The following is a 19,809-nucleotide window of genomic DNA, read 5'->3' on the forward strand; positions in this document are numbered from 1 at the left end:
TTTTCAAATAAAATGAATAGACCCTAATAACAGAAAGTGGAGGAATTAAAACTATGATATCAAAGGCTAGCTAATCAATTTAATGGAACCAATTTTGATTCAGAATTTCAATTGGTTTCATATGGCAAAATCAGTATAGGATACAATGACAACAACATATTTTGATGGAACAAATACCTCTGAACTATATGAAGTGAAAAAATAAGTGACTTAATTAAAACAAGATGGTAGGATCTGAGAGGCATACTATAATAGTTCAATAATATTGTGGAGGGAGATTGATTTTAGAAGATCTAGTCCTATGGTTGGTGATCATGATATCAAAAATTCAACTCAATTTAGTAAAAGAACATAAATTATACCTTCTTAAATAGGCTAGATGATCAACCAGACAAAATTAAAGCGGATGTTATTCAAATGAAGTCACTTTTCATGGTGGAACAACTATTTTCCATGGCATGAAAGACTATCAGTAATCTATGATGCTCAGGAGTGTCTATGAGGGGATAATGATATGGAAAAAATTCATCAACAACCACCATCACACCAGGACAACGAAAAGCAACTGAAACTATTTTATTTAGCCCTGAAATAATAGCAATATGTAATTAAGGCTCAAATGTTCTTTTTTATTTATAAGATTATTCAACTATAGCTTCATTCTAGCTTAGATATCGATATGTAATTAAGGCTTAGATACTACCTTATACTCTATATAAATAAATAAATAAATAACTAAAACAAAAGAAGGATTTGCTATAGCCTCCCTTACATTTTCTTATTCGCCACCCCAGTGCCGTGACTCTTTTGTCATTCACAAGAAAAATTATTTGCCTTTAAACAAGGGACATTTTTATCTTTGCACACGGTTCATTAGGCATTATAAATTTTTTTAGGGGTATTTTGTCTATTCAATATATTTATGAACAGTTAAAAACCTAAATACCCTTAGGATAAAAAAAAGACTAAAATTATAGGGTAGGGGTATTGGTGTCGTTTTCTTTTTAAGCATACAGTAAGATTATATATATAACCTTAGGGACAAAAAATTTAAGTCATTAAAACAGGAGTGTTGGCATCTTTTTCTCTTGTTTTTTTTTTAAATATTGGTTTGGTAGGGGTAATAACGTAATTTACTATTTAATTTATAATTTTTAAAAGTCAAGAGATATTAGGGTGAGGGAGATGTAATGTATTTTGAATGGCACGTGTGACATCTTCTAGCGGTGAAAAAAGAGCTTTCACCGTCTCATTTGGATCTCCTCCATGCCCTTTTTTCTTTATTGGTGGCACGTGTGACATCTTTTTTTTTCCCTTCATTTCTCTCCTTTACCTCAGAAAATTAACTCTCGTCTCTTTTTTGTGTTTTCAATTCATGCCTTTTTTTCTTTATTGGTGGCACATGTATGCTAAAGGTGGTCAGTTTGTAACCAATGGCCCTTTCTTTCTTTCTTTTTTTCTCTTCATATATCTCTTCTACCTCAGAAAATTAACTCTTGTTCTTTTTTTGTATTTCAAATTCAGCCCTTTGAGTTTTTATTTTTTCTTGTGTTAAAGTTTTATTTATTTTCAGTTTAATCCTTCAATTCTAATTTGTATATATAATATTTTCTATATGGTCTTGCAACTCTTGATTTTTTTCCTTTGCTCTTTTATCAAAGTTATCATGGTTGTTGCTCCCCAATTTTTTACCCATCTTTTTTATGAGTTTTCAAAAAATTCAAAAATATCGAAAAACAAAGAAAATCCAAAAAATATGTTTTTAATATATTTGTATTGTTTTTAGCATTTTCAGCGTCGTTTAAAAAAAAATTAAATTTTCAAAGGTCTTTTAAATACGTTTTAATTTTCACGCGTCGTTTTTAAAATAATTGATTTTTCTCATTGAGTTGACATTGATATTGTTCATTTTAAAAAATACAACTATAAAATGATTCGAGCATCCACATTAATTAAAAAAAAGTATGAAAATATTACCAAGTGGTAGTTGGGCATTTAAATACACAATTTAATATTAAAAAAACGAAAAGAAAGGAAAAAGCCTTTAAGGTAGAAGGCCATGCACGTACGATGAGTGTGTATGGAATATTAACTACAATATAAAAAAAATGTTAGTTGCACATATAATTGAAGATTCCTGGGATATATAATACTCATATGGATCTCGAGAAAAGATTCACGAGATCCTCGCCCTCCATTACTGCCCAGCTTGACATTATTTAGTACTACAGTGATGGTCCTATAATAATAAAGTTGTCCAGCTTTAGCTTGACAAAACATTTATTATAATAGTACTAAACATCTCAAGCTAGCCAGTATGACAAGGTACCGTTTTTAGAATCTTTCCATGTAATATTAAAAATAAAATAAAAAGTCTTGATATCTTATTTTTTATTTTTATTTTCTTAGATTAGAAGCAAAAGATCCTTTTCCATCGGGATGGATCTTTGTACGCATTAGTTTACTTAGTTAATTACTATTTTATTTTTTATTTCATATATTGTTCAACTCTAAGGATAAATACATAATTTTATTATTAAAAAACTTATGCTAAGTCAAAAAAAAAAAATCCTCCTTAAATAGTTATATATTTTGTTGATTTTAGAGGTAAAATAATATTTTTATTATGCAAAAAAAAAATATTAACACCCTACCCAAGAAGTTTAGTTTTTTGTTATTCCATTTAAAAAATATTTTTGAAAAAATTTAAAAAAAATTTTATTTTTTTATTTCCAATGAATTTTTTTGTGTTTCTAGATTTTTTTTATGTACTGATATAAAAAAAAATAATTTTTAAAAAATATTATTTTAATTTATTTTAAACCAAAAATATTTTAAAAAAATAAATAACTATTACTACCCTCTCAAACAAGTCTTTGTATAAAGGTAATGTTGCTTATTTATGAGTGGGTTGCAGCAAAATTGATAGTAGTGGCTGCTTCTACATTTGTTCCTAGTGTTTTGTCAGGAGAGGGGCAAGAAATGCATCAATGATAGCACTCTTCATGTAAGCTGCGGAAATTCCAAAATTAAGGTGGTAGTATTTTTAAAAAATTATTATTTTAATTTATTTCAAACCAAAAATATTTTAAAAAACAAACAAGCAGTCTCACGCAACTCTTTATATACAGGTAATGTTGCTTATTTATGAGTGGGTTGCAGCAAAATTGATAGTAGTGGCTGCTTCTACATTTGTTCCTAGTGTTTTGTCAGGAGAGGGCAAGAAATGCATCAATGATAGCACTCTTCATGTAAGCTGCGGAAATTCCAAAATTAAGGTGGTAGTATTTTTTCTCTCTGTCACACATTGAGATTGACAGATTTGGGTTTATAGGGATTTGTTTTATTATTTTATTATTAATTGAGTGTTGTTTTTATCCCGTGTAATCACCATCATCACTATAGAAATTCTTTTTTTTTATTATTTAAATCACATGTGTTCATACTTCATAGAAACCTTAGCCCACTATGCCCGCATTATAGTCAATGCATAGGATACTTTTTAATTAAAAGTATTTATACCACATTTCTAGAAGACAATAAAAAAATCAAGGAGACTAGAATCTCTCTTATAGTGCATTTGGGAAGAATGGAAGATGATTAATTAGTTAATTCTTTTGGAAAAACCTTTTAATGGGAAGAGGGGGGATTTCTTTAGGCTTCACTCTCCTTGTTTTTTCTAATTAAAATGTATAAAAATATATAAAAATATATTATAAATAATTAAAAATAAAATCATGTTTCGAGCCTTACTCCGATAAATTAACGAAGAAGAATACAATAATTAAAAAACTTTGGCCCAAGATTTACGATTATAAACTTGCATGAATGTAATCTAATAATAAAATTTATCATTCTCATCCTTTGATAAATGAAATAAAATTTATAACTGAAAGACTATTTTCTTCCCACCGTGGATGAGAATAACATAATGAAGACAATAAATTAGAAAGATTAGTTTGAAATCAAATAAGATTCTCGTACTAAATTTTAATTTGTATTTTTTTTATTAAATAAATAACTCTGACGTAATATATGTCTCTCAAAGAGATTTATACTAAAAAATCAACCTAAAGCAAGTAAAAAAAAACCTGAAAATATAAAGTCTTAAAAGTCCAAAACAAACTAAAAAAAATTATTAATAACAATATTCGATGCAATATTTTTCCCATAAGACTTTCCATTATAAATTTATAGAGCCCTTGCGTCCATTTCCTTCTACAGGAAGGTCTTGCATATTGTAGAAAAAAAACAGAGCTAGGCCAATAGAAGGAGCAGTAGCTAGTCACAATCCTCTAAAATACCATGGCTGCTCCTCCACCTAATCCAGTCCCAGTGGCATACCGAGGAGTCTTACCTTCAGTTCCTGACTGGTTAAACAAGGGCGATAACGCATGGCAAATGATCTCAGCCACCCTTGTTGGACTCCAGAGTGTTCCAGGACTAGTAATTCTCTATGGAAGCATTGTCAAGAAAAAATGGGCAGTCAATTCAGCTTTCATGGCCTTCTACGCTTTTGCAGCTGTTGTAATCTGCTGGGTGGTTTGGGCCTACAAAATGTCTTTTGGCGATAAGCTCTTGCCCTTTTGGGGCAAAGCAGGACCTGCCTTAGGCCAGAAGTTTCTAATCAAGCAAGCTGCACTCCCTGCAACGACACAGTTCTACGATAACGGTGATGTGGAGACTGCAATGGCTACACCGTTATATCCCATGGCTTCCATGGTTTGGTTTCAGTGCGTGTTTGCTGCAATCGCTCTTATTCTTTTGGCTGGATCAGTGCTTGGAAGAATGAATTTTAAGGCTTGGATGGCTTTTGTGCCACTTTGGCTCACTTTCTCTTACACTGTGGGTGCCTTCAGTTTGTGGGGTGGTGGATTCTTGTTTCACTGGGGTGTCATGGACTATTCCGGTGGTTATGTTATTCATCTTTCTTCAGGGATCGCCGGCTTGACTGCTGCCTTTTGGGTCAGTCCTCCTCCTCCTCCTCCTCCTCTTCTTCTTCTTCTTTGCCTCCGAGCAAGTCTTTGTGAGCTTGACGCTTTGAAATGCAACTTGCTGCATAACTTTGACTGCTAATCATCATGAAATTAATTTCTGCTACCCAGGAAGATATTGCAGAGACCTTGTCTTGGTACAGAAACATTATAATTTGTAGTGAATATTTCTATGGATCTTCAGTCCTTTGAATTAATTAATTGTTTTAGTGTTTAATTTAAGCAAATTTTACTTACTAACCTGTTTTAATTCTTAATGTTTATTAAGGGGTTACATTTTCAAAATTTTGAGACCATATATAGATGCTGGTTTTTCCCTTGAATATAAAAAAAAGCCTTTTCTCTTCATTTTCAGTGTTGAAACGTGAGAAAGTATCTCTAATAGTAGTATAGTACTGCCTTCCATGATTTTCTTTTCTTTTCTTTTTTTCTTAAATCATATTGCATATAATTAAGGAAAAAACTAGATTTTAGTGGAATTTTCAACCTTGCTAAAAAAAATATAGCTAAAAAAATATAAATAACAAATTAATTTTTATTTAGCTAATTCATATAGCTCAGGAGCTAGGTAAACTCTTTCATAAATTATTTACAGTAATTTGGTATTAAGATAGTGATTGTTTTATTTTTTTAAAATTTATTTTTAATATAATACATTAAAATGAGTTGTGTGAACACCAAAAAAAAAAATTTTAAATACAAAAACAAACATTTTAGCCGGTTAGAAGAAATGAATTCGTTAATAGTATAACAAACAATTTTAGAATTGATAGTTTTGTCAGATTATCGGAGCCGACTAAGAACAAGAATGTAGTGTTTTTGTTTTGTTCTTAATATTCCTTCCATGATGTGAGGAGAGAATCTTTCAAAAGGTAGGTGGTGAGAAATTATCAAACTGATGCAGGTAGGTCCAAGATCATCAAACGATAGAGAGAGATTTCCACCAAACAATGTACTGCTAATGTTAGCAGGAGCAGGGTTGCTGTGGATGGGATGGGCCGGCTTCAACGGCGGCGATCCATACACTGCCAATATTGACTCCTCCATGGCCGTTCTTAACACTAACATTTGCGCAGCTACTAGTCTTCTTGTATGGACCTGGCTAGATGTCATTTTCTTCAAGAAACCTTCTGTCATCGGTGCTGTTCAGGGCATGATAACTGGCCTTGTTTGCATTACTCCAGGCGCAGGTAATTTCGACTTCCCTTGCCGTGTGGGTGTTTTGCTGTAGTTAAATATACAATAAAATATATCTTCGCCTGCAATAAAATTATCCTGGTCAAAAACAAATTAAGCTTCTTAGGTGGGGTGATGATACTCTTTTTTATTTTTTTTTGCACATTAAAAATATTATTTGGCTTCCAAATTAAGTCAACAAAATATAAAACTATTTACTAAGGGTTTTTTAATTTAGCATAAGCTTCTTAACAATAAAAATATGAGTAGTTATCACTACCTAGTATTAGTTGACTTCTCCATCTTTGTTCCTTACCATGGCAAACTTGTTCATAAATTATTTAACTTATAGAATTATTTCATAAGTTCTAATTTGTTCGTTCATAACTTTCATTCATTGGCATTGGAAGGAAACATGAAAAAGGAAGAGCTAGCTCAAGGATTAATTTAGTTTAATAGACTTTAAAATAAAAGATTAGGAAGGAAATACTGTTCACGGAGGATCCAACCTAAAGAAAAAAATCATTGGATAGTCCAACTTATCAATATAAATTTAGTCTAATTTGAAGAACGATATTTTGGTAAAGAAAGTAGAAGAAAAAATCATTTTCCTAAAGCTTAGATTTCAATATAAATTTGATAAGGTCCAACATAGGATAATCCAACTTATCAAAAGTTGAAGACAAAGCTCCTAAAATTGCATTTCTTTAAAGCTAATTTGTTATTGTGATAGTGACTATTTTTAAAATATATTAAAATATATTAAAATAAATTTTTTATTTTTTTAAATTTATTTTGATTGTTGATATAAATATAAACAAATGATCCAAAAACATTAAAAAATATTAATTTTAAAATAAAAAAAAAATATTTTTAAAAAAATATTTTTAAAATACAAAAACAAACGGGTTCTTGTGTATCAAATTTGAAGATGAAAATAGTTTTTTGGAGATAGATGATATTTGAAGTTTAAAAGTTTCTTAAATATTGTTTATAATGATATATCAAAAATAGTCAAAAAAATATTAAAAAAATCAATTTAATATTATTTTAAATGAAAAATATTTAAAAATTATTTAAAAAAGTAAAAACTACCGTAGAGGAAAGTGAAAGATATATTAAGTACGATGTAGCCTAGTTAAGAGGTTTAGGATATCAGAGATCACATGACTCATATGTTGCACAAAGGAGGTAATTTGATGATTTTAGTTCATATGATTATTGATGATGTTGCTATAAACTTGCACCTGATTAACCATTTCAAAGTATTGTTTCACCTTAAAACTCTTGATTCTCCAGTATATTTTTTTCAAAAAAGATGTTTTTTAAATGAAATTATGGTGCTTGAAGCTTGTAAACTTTCTAAATATTTTCCTTTGAATCCATATAATAAACATCTCCGTGGTGTTGGGAATACCGAAGCTTCGATACCATTATTAATTAGTAACTTCAAAGTTCCAACACCATAGACAATTGATTTTTGCCCAGAAACTAAGCACAACAAATTTAATATGTTCAGTAATTTGCTTATATCCATGAAATAGACGGCATTACTGAACAGGAGAAACACCACAATTTACAATAATAATGGAGGACAAAGACCAAACCTCATACCCACACCCGCTTGTAAGTGTCTTGTCTATAAATAATTATTTTCAGTTGGATTTAAATTTTTATAAAAAATAATAACTAAACTAAATCTTTATAAAAAAAACTGAAATTGTTTTAGATCGACCGGTTTAGTTTGATTTGGTTATGTTTTTGTTCAGTTTTTTTCCTTGGTTTTTTTTATTTGGGTTCAGTTTGGTTTTTTCAGTTTTAGATTTATAAAATCGAAACTAAACCAAATCAGTTAATTTTTTAAAAATTTTAATTAGATTTTTAAACTGTTTGATTTTTTTAATTATTTTTTTTAATTTAATTAATTTTTTAATTTTTTTTCTCACTCCTAGTCTTGTCTTTCTCTATCACTCACATTTTACCACCTACACAAGCTGCTGCTCATGACAGCTCCTCTCTCTCTCCCTCTCTCTCTCCCTCTCTCTCTTTGTTTGGCTCTCGTTGATACGTATGCTTCTGCTCTCAACACAACCTTTTATAGGCTTTTCAAATGGCAGCTAGAATTCAACGAAGGTAGGCTGCATTATTTCTTCATTAATGCACCGAATTCGTAGTGAGCTCCAACTCGCTCTTCAACTTTTAGTGGCCATAATTGTTGCCACGTTTTTGCCCATTTCTTTTATACAAGTTAGGTAACATTCAGTGCATAGTTCTTCTTTTAGTCAAAATATATGCAGCTCCCTCTTAAAACATAGGGATTGTTTGCAAACAGGGACTAAATGCTATTTGGTAAAATTTTGAATAGTTTAATTTAAAACCCATCAAATTTAAGATGGATGAAAAGTTTATAAGCTGGGCAAGTTAGGCAAAATTTTCAATGTCTTGATCTGAAATCTATCGGTCAAAACTGAGGCCTACATCATAGGGGCTTGATACTGAAGTTCAAATTAGAAATGGTATTCTTTTCTTAGACAATGATGGGTTTCGCTACGGATTTTTGTAGCACTAAAATCCTATGTTGTAAAACTACAATCCGCCTGCCTGTTAGGTTTGGAGTCTTAATTGATTTGAACTAAAAAAAAATAGAGTAGGGAAAAAATTATTGGTGATCCTGTTAAAAATTAAAATTGACTCGTGACTTAGTTTATCCGATTAATCAATCCATTAACTCTTTTTAAAAAAAAAAATTACAAAACAACTTTATTTTAACCTATTTGTTTTTAAAAAAAATACGTTAACTTGGGTTGATCTTTAATATTGTTTTGCTTAATGTTGGGTTTTATAAATTTTTTAAAATCATTGATTTTATAACATTGTTTACATGTTTTTATAATTGTATATTTTTCAGGTCTTGTTCAAGGATGGGCCGCCATAATCATGGGAATTTTATCTGGTAGTATTCCATGGTTTACCATGATGATTGTTCACAAAAGATGGACACTACTGCAAAAAATTGATGACACACTAGGCGTGTTTCACACTCATGCTGTTGCTGGCCTTCTAGGGGGTGTTCTAACAGGCCTCTTTGCAGAACCTGAGCTCTGTGCACTATTTTTGCCGGTGACAAACTCAAGGGGCGGTGTCTATGGTGGTTCCGGTGGAATCCAAATACTCAAACAACTAGCTGGCGGTGCTTTCATTATTGGATGGAACGTTGTCGCTACATCAATTATTTGTGTAGTGATAAACCTTGTGATACCATTGAGAATGTCTGAGGAACAATTGCTTATTGGGGATGATGCTGTGCATGGTGAGGAGGCTTATGCATTGTGGGGTGATGGAGAAACATATGATGTAACCAGGCATGGGGATATCACAGAACATAACATGGAAACGAGGACATCAACTGGTGCTACTCAAGTGATGTAGAGAAGGGGATCCACAAAATTAAATTAACTGTTGTTTGATGATTAATTTGCTTCAAAGATGTTTGAGGTAAATTAAGACTAAGTACTTGATGTATTTCTATTCTTTAGACTTGTATAAAGAATTTATATTGAGACATACTGACATTAAATTTGTGTTCATTCATTTTTTTTTATCACAAAAATATGTTTTTAACAAAATTATTAAACTCGGTTCGGCTTATAACCTGGTCTAAGGTTTAAGTTATGGGTTAAGAGGGTTAACCTAATTTAAAAAAACATAGTTTTTAACTTTTTAAAAGTCGAACAAGTTTTAACTAGGTCAATCAAGTTACAAGTAAACTAGATTACACAAATCAAAATTAAATTAAATTAAGATTTCAACATAAACATTTTAAAAGTATAATTCAACATTCCTACAATACGTTTTATTGTGATGAAAAAAACTAAATGATGATCAAATCACATGGGTTAACTTTCACGTATTATAATTTTAAAACTCGGTTCACACTAAGGATTTGATAAACAAGTAAATGAGTTGACTTGTTGGTTTGATAAAGTTTAATAATAATAATAATATTTTTTATTTAAGCACTAAATTAATTGAAATCAAATTGTGGTTTCAACATAAAAAATTTAAAAATACAATTAAATATTCATATAATGTGTTTCATTGTTATTATGAAAAAAACTTCACGATGTTCAAATCTCAAGTCACGAGTGGACTAGATTACATAGATCAACTTAACAGGACCAAAACTTAGCTTAAACTTGGGATCTGATTAGCGGGTCAATAAGTTAATTCATCAATTAAACTAGATTTAATAACAAAGATATTTACTAAGCACTAAATTAATTGAAATCAAACTATGGTTTCAAACATGAACATTTTAAAAGTATGGTTTGATATTTATACAATGCTATTCATAATGATTAAAAAACTTTATTGAAAATTAGATCACACATGTTAACTTCCATATATTTTAATTTAAAATTGTGTTCAATCCAGAGATTTTATAGGTTGGTCAGCAAGTTGACTCGCTGAATAGTCCAATTTTAATAATAATAGTACTTACTATTTAAGCATCAAGTTAATTAAAATCTAACTATGATTTCAACATAAACATTATAAAAGCATAGTTAAACATTGTACAATGCGTTTCATGGTGATTATGAAAAAACTTAACTAAGTGTTTTAACTTTACATTTTTCAATTTAAATTTGATAAAGAATCTCGACAGAGCTAAAGAAAAAATATACAAAAAGAGGGAAAGGCCAAGAGGAATACGAGGTAAATTTTCCAAAGTCTGACACTAATCTCTTAGCCTTAAAAATATTGATTGCAAACTTTTTCTAATATGGTAATTATTGAAGGCTTATATTATCGTTAGTTTTAGAGTTTGTGAAATTAATCAATATATATATAAAAGCTGACCCGAACACCATATTAATAAAAACAAAAATTATGAAACTTTTGTTGAATATTTTAGAATTATTATATTATACTATCACTTATCAATAATGCTTAAGAATGTAGGTTGAGTGGTAATTTAAATGGAGTTTTTTCCCAAACTAACACAGTGGAAAAAAAATCTCAAATCAGCATAGTAATTAATTCATGCAGTAATATATGCGAAGTGTTTTGTATTTACTAGTTGTACAACTAGCAAATTTTATTTTTTTTCCCCTTCAAATCCATGTTTTCCTGACAATCTTAGCATATACTAGATTACTGGCACACTGGATCAAAAAAAATTTAACCCAAAACAAAATTTAAAGAACAATTATATTTTTAAAGAAATAAAAGAAACTCAATAACTAAAAATTAAATCTTGATTAATTTAATAATATAATAAAAAAATGATACATCAATAAGAAATAAATTAAAAAAATATATTGTCTTAGGTAAAGCTAAGCTAACACATAAAAATCGCAACCTAAAACATAAAGATTGAAATAACCATATAGAAGATATTACCATCCAAAATCTATTATAAAAAGAAACCTTAAAGTCTAGCCCATTGGCTCGCGATATGTCACAAGGTAGGGTAAATATTTTATTTTTTGAAATGCAAAAAACAAAAAGTCTAGGTATTGTTAATGCGCTTCTTAAAAAAAAAAAAAAAAATGTAAAGATGAATTTAAATCAATTGTATAGTGAAAATATTTTTATATAATATTAAGACGGAAACACATTACATCTACTCAGATTGATTTGCAAAACTTTATAAGGGTAATTTTGTAAAAAATAAATTAAAATGCTAAATCTTCAATTAACTAAATGTTCAAAGACAAAACTAGTAAAAAACAACGTTCAATTCAAAAAACACTATGCGAATTCAAGTGAACCAATCAGACTTGCGACGCAAGTCAACCACACATTCGGATTCAATAATTTTTTATCCTAAAAATTATTTTTCATTTAATAGATTTATATGACAATAAAGTGTTTGTCTACCTTTTTTCATGAAATATTTTTTTTAAAAGGAAAAAAAATCATGAAGAGCATGTGGGACTGAAAAAGCAAAGAGAAATCATTGACAACAAAAGATAAAATTTTATTTTTAAAATTTTTAATTTAAATAAAAAAAATACTTTATTGATAAGAAACGGAGGAGCTCTATTTTAAAAAAAAAAAAATTAGGGACAAAAAATGCATTAAAAAAAATAATAATAGCCCAAATGATGTGGTTTAACCCATCAAAGTTATGATTCGGGTCATAGACTTCAATTGAGTTCAATAATATATATATATATATATATATATATATATATATATATATATAACCTAAATTTATTTAATAAAAAAAAAAAAAAGTTGAAAAGGAGAACCCTAGTAGTGTGACCTAATGGCATAACATCTTGAGCCTTTAAAAAGAAAAGCCTAGGCATGTGGACATTCAAGCCTAGACTTATTTTTTTTATTATTATTTAAAAAAATAAATGACTTGTTATGTACTTTTATTTTATTTTTATTTTTTAAAAAAAGGAAAATTACACATCGCTCTCTATGGCACGTGACCTGTCACCTGCCAACCTAGATTTCACCCACTACTATAGTGGCTGGAAAATCATTACTATTGTTGATATTCATTTTTAATCCATGTTTTGATAAATGTTTTTTTTTTAAGAGAAAGAGAAAGAGAACATGTGACAATAACATAAAGCATCAGAGCTAATATTAATGAAGCAATATGTCAAGGAAATAACTATTAAATCATATATAATTACTACAATATAAAATAACATAGATATAAGATTTGAAAAACTTATTTTTCAACCCATTTCACCAAAAAAAAAAAAAACAATCTTACAAACACACTTAGAATACCAAAAAACCAATTTATCAATCTAATAAACCCCAAAAATAGCCTAAGCTACAAAATCAAACTGAAAAAAATATCACATCCTCGATTTAGATATGATTTTAAAGCTATATAGAGGCTTAAAACAATCACCATAATACTTTTATCACCTAAGAAAACTCGCTGAGACCAATTTTAACAATTTTGATGGTCTAAAAAATGTGCTAACAATAAACTCTCTCTATATTGAAATCTAGAAACCTAGCTCTCTTATTTAACAAAAAAAAAAAGATAGGGAAAATAATGTTAAAAAGATCACCTATTACGTTAAAAGGAATGAGAATGATGAAAATAAAATTTGAATTTTAAAAAACCCAAGGGACTTATCAGCTATTAAGTTAAAAATATAGGGGATTAAACTAATTTTTTTGGATGAAATTAGAATATGTCACATATTTTGCTTGTGTTTTTCATATTCATTCTCTATTTATCAATTTCACCATCTTTGAAGAAAAAAAAAACTGATTGGCTGTTAATTTGGACCCAAAAAGATTCAATTGTGCAAAATAAAAAATTGAGGATAAAAATAATTTTTTAAAAAATATTATTTTAATTTATAGTGATTTATCAAAAAATAAACAGTAAATAAATATACAATAAAATCACTATCTCTTTTAATATATATTTTTTAATATGCGATAAAGTTAATATTCTACGTAGAAGACACATTATGCTTGGTAGAGGTTAAGAGGGTGTTAAATTTCCATAAGAGTAAACTTTTATTTATTTATTTATTTTCTAGCAGATGAATTATTAAAAGGGGTAATCATTACCCTATAAATTGGTTTTTTTTATAAGATAATCGTGACCCTCCAAGAAATGTTACTTCTTCTTCTTCTTTTTTAAATCTCAAAATACACACCAATTAATTTTTAATTTTCTCTCACAAATTATTACTAGTATTATTGTTATTATTATTAATGTTTTATATTTCCACGAACTTTTAATCCTTCAATATATAAATACATCAAGACAAGATACATTGCCTATAGCTACATAAGAAAAGGACTGAGTTGATACTTTTGGAAACTATGGAGCTAACATTAAGAAATATCATAGGGACTGAAGTGAAATATTGTGAAAACCGCAGGGGCTAAAATATATTTTACCATTTACTTTAGATTAAAAAATTAAAAAAACTATAAAAAAAGTTGTAGCGTTTTGTTAGATGAACATACAATATCCGAAAATAATTTAACTTCCCTCACTCTCGGAATTGTAACAGAACTCGACTTCCCTTTCCTGTCTTCCCCAAGACAAAACTCCTCCTCCGCCGCGCCGCCACGACGCCACAATTCTCCTCCTCCGACTCTACTTTCATCCTTACTCACTACACTAGAAAGATTAAAAAACATAAACCAAAGTTTCTTTCTTTTTAAGCTTATTGTCAGCAACATAAGAATTAGGGAAAATTCAGCAACAGACCCATGAATGCACCGATTATTGGTCAGCTCTCTCTCTCTTTGCTTTTCTTTAGCTTATTTTATTTCTGGGTTTTCGTTTATGTGCTGAAATATTGTATTTTACTGTACTAATTTTGGCTAATGTTCTGGGTTTTTTTTTCTCTTCTCGAAAAGATCCACTGCAAGGGGATTTTCCAGAGGTAATAGAGGAGTATTTGCATCATGGGGTTACGAAGTGCATTGCTTTCAATCGCCGCGGCACGCTTCTTGCTGGTATGTGATTAGAGCTTTATGTTCTTGAGTAATGCAGGTAGTAGTGGTTAGCTAGACTGCTAAGCTATTGTGGGTCTTGATTGTTTTTTATTAGTTTGATTGTTCTTGGTGTTTTCGTGATGGGTTTTTGCTACTGTGCCTCTGTAAATTTTTTGTTTTATTTCGTTTTTGGAGATAATGTAGAGTTTTGTGTATAAGAGGAATTAAATTTCCAGGGAAGAATGCCGCAAGGTGTTAATGTTGGGGTTTTATGAGTTTTGTTGTTGATGTTAATGGTATTTTTAATGAACTATTTGATTTTGTCAAGGGTAGATGGTTGGTGATGTCTTGTTTTTATTAATCTTCTTTGTGTGGGCTTAGATGAGCATGGTTTTAGTGGTTTGAATGGCAATAGAGGTGATATGATTTGTAGTTAATTGATTGTTATTATTAGTGATTTGTAGTTAGGATACCATACATGGATTGGAGAAACTAGAAAGAATTATTGTCTAATAATTTGGAGCGAACCTCTATTGTCTTTATCTGTGAAGCCTCTCCCTGTTAATCACTTAGGATTAGTTCAATCTTTTAGGCTCTTCACTTGTGTCTAGCCTATTGCAAATGGTTTCCTGAAAGCCTTGAAAAAACCATTCAAATGAGCAATTTTTCAGCTATGTCCTATGGATGTTATATGTGCCGTGGTACTAGGAGCCACCAAGAGGTGTAGTGAGCATGGCTTTATCAGTAATGGCCTCCACCAAGAGGTGTTGTGAGCATGGATTTATCAGTAATGGCCTATAAAGTTCTGTAGTACACACGGATTTTATGTTAGTTGTAGTTGTGCGTGTCAATGGTGCTGAGCATAAGAAGAAGGTGAATTCCTGCAATAGATAAAGCCTTCCATGTGGAATTCTTGTAGAATGTCAATAAAGGAGTTCTTTGAGATGCATTATGCAATCCTTGAAACATGTGTTTCATCTTGATTTTATTCAAGCCTGGATTTATGCTTTGATAAGGAAACCATTCCTTTCTGCCCGTCCTTTAAGGCCTTGGTTATTTTTATCGCTCTTCATTTTTCACCACTTAAAGAAATATGTCAGTATTGTTTGAAGATATTCTGATTTCCTAATTGCTTTTGTTTCCTTTGCCAGCTGGATGTGCTGATGGAAGTTGTATTATTTGGGACTTTGAGACCAGGGGAGTTGCAAAAGAGCTCCGGGATAAAGATTGTATTGCTGCCATAACAAGTATCTGCTGGTCGAAGTATGGTCATCGTATTCTTGTGTCATCTGCTGACAAATCACTAATACTTTGGGATGTTGTCAGTGGAGAGAAGATTACACATATTACTCTTCATCACACCCCGCTACTAGCCCGGCTACATCCTGGTTCCTCTACTCCATCTCTCTGCCTGACATGCCCACTTTCATCTGCTCCCATGATTGTAGATTTTAACACAGGAAACACCACTGTGCTACCAGTTACAGTACCTGAAGCGGACAGTGGACCTGCCCCTCCATCACGTAATAAACCCTCTGATGGTCCCCCTTACACCCCAACTGCTGCATGCTTTAACAAGTTTGGGGATCTGGTTTATGTGGGAAACTCTAAAGGAGAAATACTTATAATAGATCACAAAAGCATTCAAGTGCATGCCATGGTTCCCACTCCTGGTGGTGCTGTTATCAAGAACATAGTGTTCAGCAGAGATGGTCAGTATCTTCTCACAAATTCAAATGACCGGACAATCAGGATATATGAAAATCTTCTTCCCCTGAAAGATGGTCTCATTGCGCTGGGGCACCTGAACAAGACTGTTGATGAGGTAGCTGGTGTTGAGAAAATGAAGGCTGTTGGATCAAAGTGCTTAGCACTTTTCCGGGAGTTCCAGGATACTATCACCAAAGTGCACTGGAAAGCACCTTGTTTCAGTGGTGATGGGGAATGGGTGATTGGTGGTTCTGCGAGCAAGGGAGAGCACAAGATCTACATATGGGATAGGGTTGGACATCTTGTAAAAATCCTTGAAGGTCCAAAAGAGGCATTGATTGATTTAGCATGGCATCCTGTTCACCCCATTATCATCTCTGTTTCCTTGACTGGCATGGTTTATGTTTGGGCTAAGGACCATACTGAAAACTGGAGTGCATTTGCCCCGGACTTTAAAGAGCTAGAGGAGAATGAGGAGTATGTGGAACGCGAAGATGAATTTGATTTGATACCTGAAACTGAAAAGGTAAACACAAAAAGGCTGGTTGAGCTAGTCTTTTGTCCGTTTCTATGTTTCTCAAAGTATATGTATGCTTGCAGGTAAAAGAATCAGATATTAATGAAGATGATGAAGTTGATATTGTAACAGTGGAGAAAGATGCTTTCAGTGATTCAGATATGTCTCAAGAAGAAATATGTTTCTTGCCAGCTACCCCATGTCCTGACATTCCTGAGCAACAAGACAAGTGTGTGGGAAGTTCTTCAAAGTTGATGGATTCTAATAACTCTGGATCCCCGCTTTCTGAAGAAGCTGGACAGAATGGACAAGCAATGAATCATGCATCAAGTCCTCTTGAAGGTAACACCATATGTATTTTAAAGAATCTAAGTGGTGATTTTCTTATAACTAATGATCATGCTGTGAGGTTTGTTAATTTTCTCACTTCATACCATGAACTGGGATTCAAGATTTATCTTAAAAACATTAACATTTTCCACATGCCTGATTTGTCAATAATTGTAGACCACCTTCTAGGAAAATGCTGTTTGTGTATGATAGCTGATCTCCAATGTGAAAAATGAAATTGTATAGTTTTAGCAGATGGAATTCTGATGATATCATGCCTAAATTCCTAGGCTTTTGGTATTCGAGTCTTTTAAGCAACCTGACTCTAAAGTGTTCTGTGTTAATTTCTTTGTAAAGTGGTGTCTAACTCGTATGCTGCAATGGATTCTCTTACAGAGGACACAGGAGGGACACGCATGAAGAGAAAACGAAAACCTTCAGAAAAGGGGTTGGAATTGCAGGCAGAGAAGGGCAGGAAACCCTTGAAATCTTATGGTAGATTGTCAAAAATAAGAAGTAAACCTGTTGCTGATCCGGATATCAGTAATGGAATATTTGGGGATGATATTTCTGACTGAGTATAACTAGGTTATAGTTGACATACATTTAGTATTTGTACCTGCAAAGCTTCCTTATTCAGCAGGAAAACTTCGACGGCATCATTTATTAGTTAAACAAGTTTTGCAAAATCAAATACAGTATTTGTAGTGGTGCTCGAATTGTATCCCCAGTCCCCACCAAGTTCACTAGAAGCGCAACAACGGTCTTGACATTCTTTGACATTAAAAGCTTAGAACTGAGAACCCATGTACAACAGGATTATTTTATTGCCAATGTACAGTCTTTTGCAGCATCATCGATTGGTAGTTTTCATGCAATGTTCCTGTAAGAGCTAAACAACTCTGCCGCTGCCAATTATGAAACATGTCATTTGGGAAAGGGAAATATGATGTGGAAAGAGATGTGTTTTTGTTTTCTTCTTTTTTACATTATTAATAGTCAACTTTCTTGGAAATCATGGAACTTGCACAACCACCTTGATTAAATGCACTAACCCTCTTCATTGCAGAGTTGACCTAAAACTGTCCGGATGTCAAATGGCAAGTAGAATGTCTAATCATATTCTGATGGAAGAATGATGGCTGAACGCAGGCCAAATTCACCAGTCTTTCGTTTGCTTCGATTCAGCCTGAATGTGTAATATATCCCTTCAGTCACTTGTTAGATCAACTGTTTGTTATAATGCAACTCTTACCTGCCAATCCATCTTTGTTTTCCTAACAGAGCAGATGGTAATAATCATCATAAAAGCAGGTCACATGCCTTGGGCATCTTATAGCTGTGATACTCACTACCAACCTTCATTGCCCATTATTAACCCATTAATGCCGAAATTATAGAACTCCTCTCATTTCAATATCTAGTGTAAAGTACATGGTTATCGGTGATTATTTCTTGTTTGGTTTAATTTGTACTTATAAAAATAATTAAATAACTAAACTAAAATTTTATAAAATACAAAAAATAAAATTGAGATTATGTCTAACTGCTCGGTTTTGATTCAGTTCAATTTGGTTATTTTATATTAAAAATCAAAACACAACTAACTGGTTTGGTTTGATTCAGTTATTTTATATTAAAAACTAAAAACTATATTGTTTTTTTGGGTTTTTTTTAGGATTTTCTTATGGGATTAGTTTTAGTTTGATTTTTTTTTATTCGATTTGGTTTATTTTTAACTAAACTATTTCGGTTCGGTTGAGATTTTTCAGTTTTAGATTTATGAAACTAAAACCGAATCAAACCAAATATTTTTTAAAATATTCTTATCGGTTTAATCGAGTTTTTTTTCATGGTTCAGTTTTTTAAATTAATTTTTAATTTTTTGATTTAATTAATTTATAAACTTTTTTCTCACTTCTAATTCGGGTTGAATAAGTTAATTTCATTTTAATTTTTAAAAATTCTTTTTGGAATAATTAGGATTGCTTCGTTTTTAATCTCCCAAGGTGACAATGCATGTGCATCAGCTTTAATGACAAATGGCACCGTTGGGCTCATTGCTGGCCAAGACCACTTCCAAGTCTACTTGGTGCCTCACTTTGGATGATTGGACAAGCTAAAGGGATTGCTTACAAACATTATCTCCATGAAATTAATTCATTATCCATCAATTAAAAGAAATTTAGATATATCTTATCTTTCGGATTTGAATATACAGGTAAATATCAATTATTCGATTGTTATTTAATATTCAACATAAAATAAATAATAATATGTTTTTTAAACTATATATGTATATTAAATGATAAATATTATTAACATCAAGTCAATATTGAGATGTGTATAATATATTAAATTAAAATATAAAAATATTCTACATATATATTTATATAACACAAATATATATTTTGGATTAGGTTTCGGATCGGTTTGATAATATTTATACCATATCCATTACTCATCGAGTAAAATAATCATTCAAAAAAAATTATATATTTGAGTCAAATCAAATTAGTATCTATCAAGTTCAGATTAAATTATCATTTTTAATTATTTATGAGATCAATCTAAATATAAGTTTATAATAAGTAAATAAATGTAAGTCAACATATTTGAATTTAATGCGTGAAATAG

General features: G+C 30.8%; 2 protein-coding genes across 2 annotated transcripts; both read left to right on the top strand.

Moving 5' to 3' along the window:
• The first annotated feature begins 4,177 nt into the window (after positions 1–4,177).
• Positions 4,178–9,734, top strand: LOC118053591 (ammonium transporter 3 member 1). Its single transcript, XM_035064908.2, has 3 exons — positions 4,178–4,965; positions 5,899–6,184; positions 9,079–9,734. The coding sequence occupies exons 1-3, from the start codon at positions 4,306–4,308 to the stop codon at positions 9,597–9,599; spliced, it is 1,467 nt and encodes a 488-aa protein (XP_034920799.1). The 5' UTR covers positions 4,178–4,305; the 3' UTR covers positions 9,600–9,734.
• A 4,401-nt stretch (positions 9,735–14,135) lies between these two features.
• LOC118053589 (protein RBL) lies at positions 14,136–18,117 on the top strand. Its single transcript, XM_035064906.2, has 5 exons — positions 14,136–14,406; positions 14,538–14,636; positions 15,767–16,851; positions 16,926–17,184; positions 17,569–18,117. Exons 1-5 carry the CDS (start codon positions 14,388–14,390, stop codon positions 17,748–17,750), a joined length of 1,644 nt encoding a protein of 547 aa, XP_034920797.1. The 5' UTR covers positions 14,136–14,387; the 3' UTR covers positions 17,751–18,117.
• Positions 18,118–19,809: the final 1,692 nt, after the last annotated feature.

This window comes from Populus alba, chromosome 4, assembly GCF_005239225.2.
Source record: "Populus alba chromosome 4, ASM523922v2, whole genome shotgun sequence".
In the NCBI taxonomy this organism is placed as follows: Eukaryota; Viridiplantae; Streptophyta; class Magnoliopsida; order Malpighiales; family Salicaceae; genus Populus; species Populus alba.

Bases quoted from the DNA above. Each gene is read 5' to 3' on its own strand.
- LOC118053591 (XM_035064908.2), top strand. From the start codon at position 4,306: ATGGCTGCTCCTCCACCTAATCCAGTCCCAGTGGCATACCGAGGAGTC. The intron at 4,966-5,898 runs GTCAGTCCTCCT...AAACTGATGCAG, and splicing joins GCTTGACTGCTGCCTTTTGG to GTAGGTCCAAGATCATCAAA. The intron at 6,185-9,078 runs GTAATTTCGACT...TATATTTTTCAG, and splicing joins TTGCATTACTCCAGGCGCAG to GTCTTGTTCAAGGATGGGCC.
- LOC118053589 (XM_035064906.2), top strand. The intron at 14,637-15,766 runs GTATGTGATTAG...TTCCTTTGCCAG, and splicing joins CCGCGGCACGCTTCTTGCTG to CTGGATGTGCTGATGGAAGT. The intron at 16,852-16,925 runs GTAAACACAAAA...GTATGCTTGCAG, and splicing joins TGATACCTGAAACTGAAAAG to GTAAAAGAATCAGATATTAA.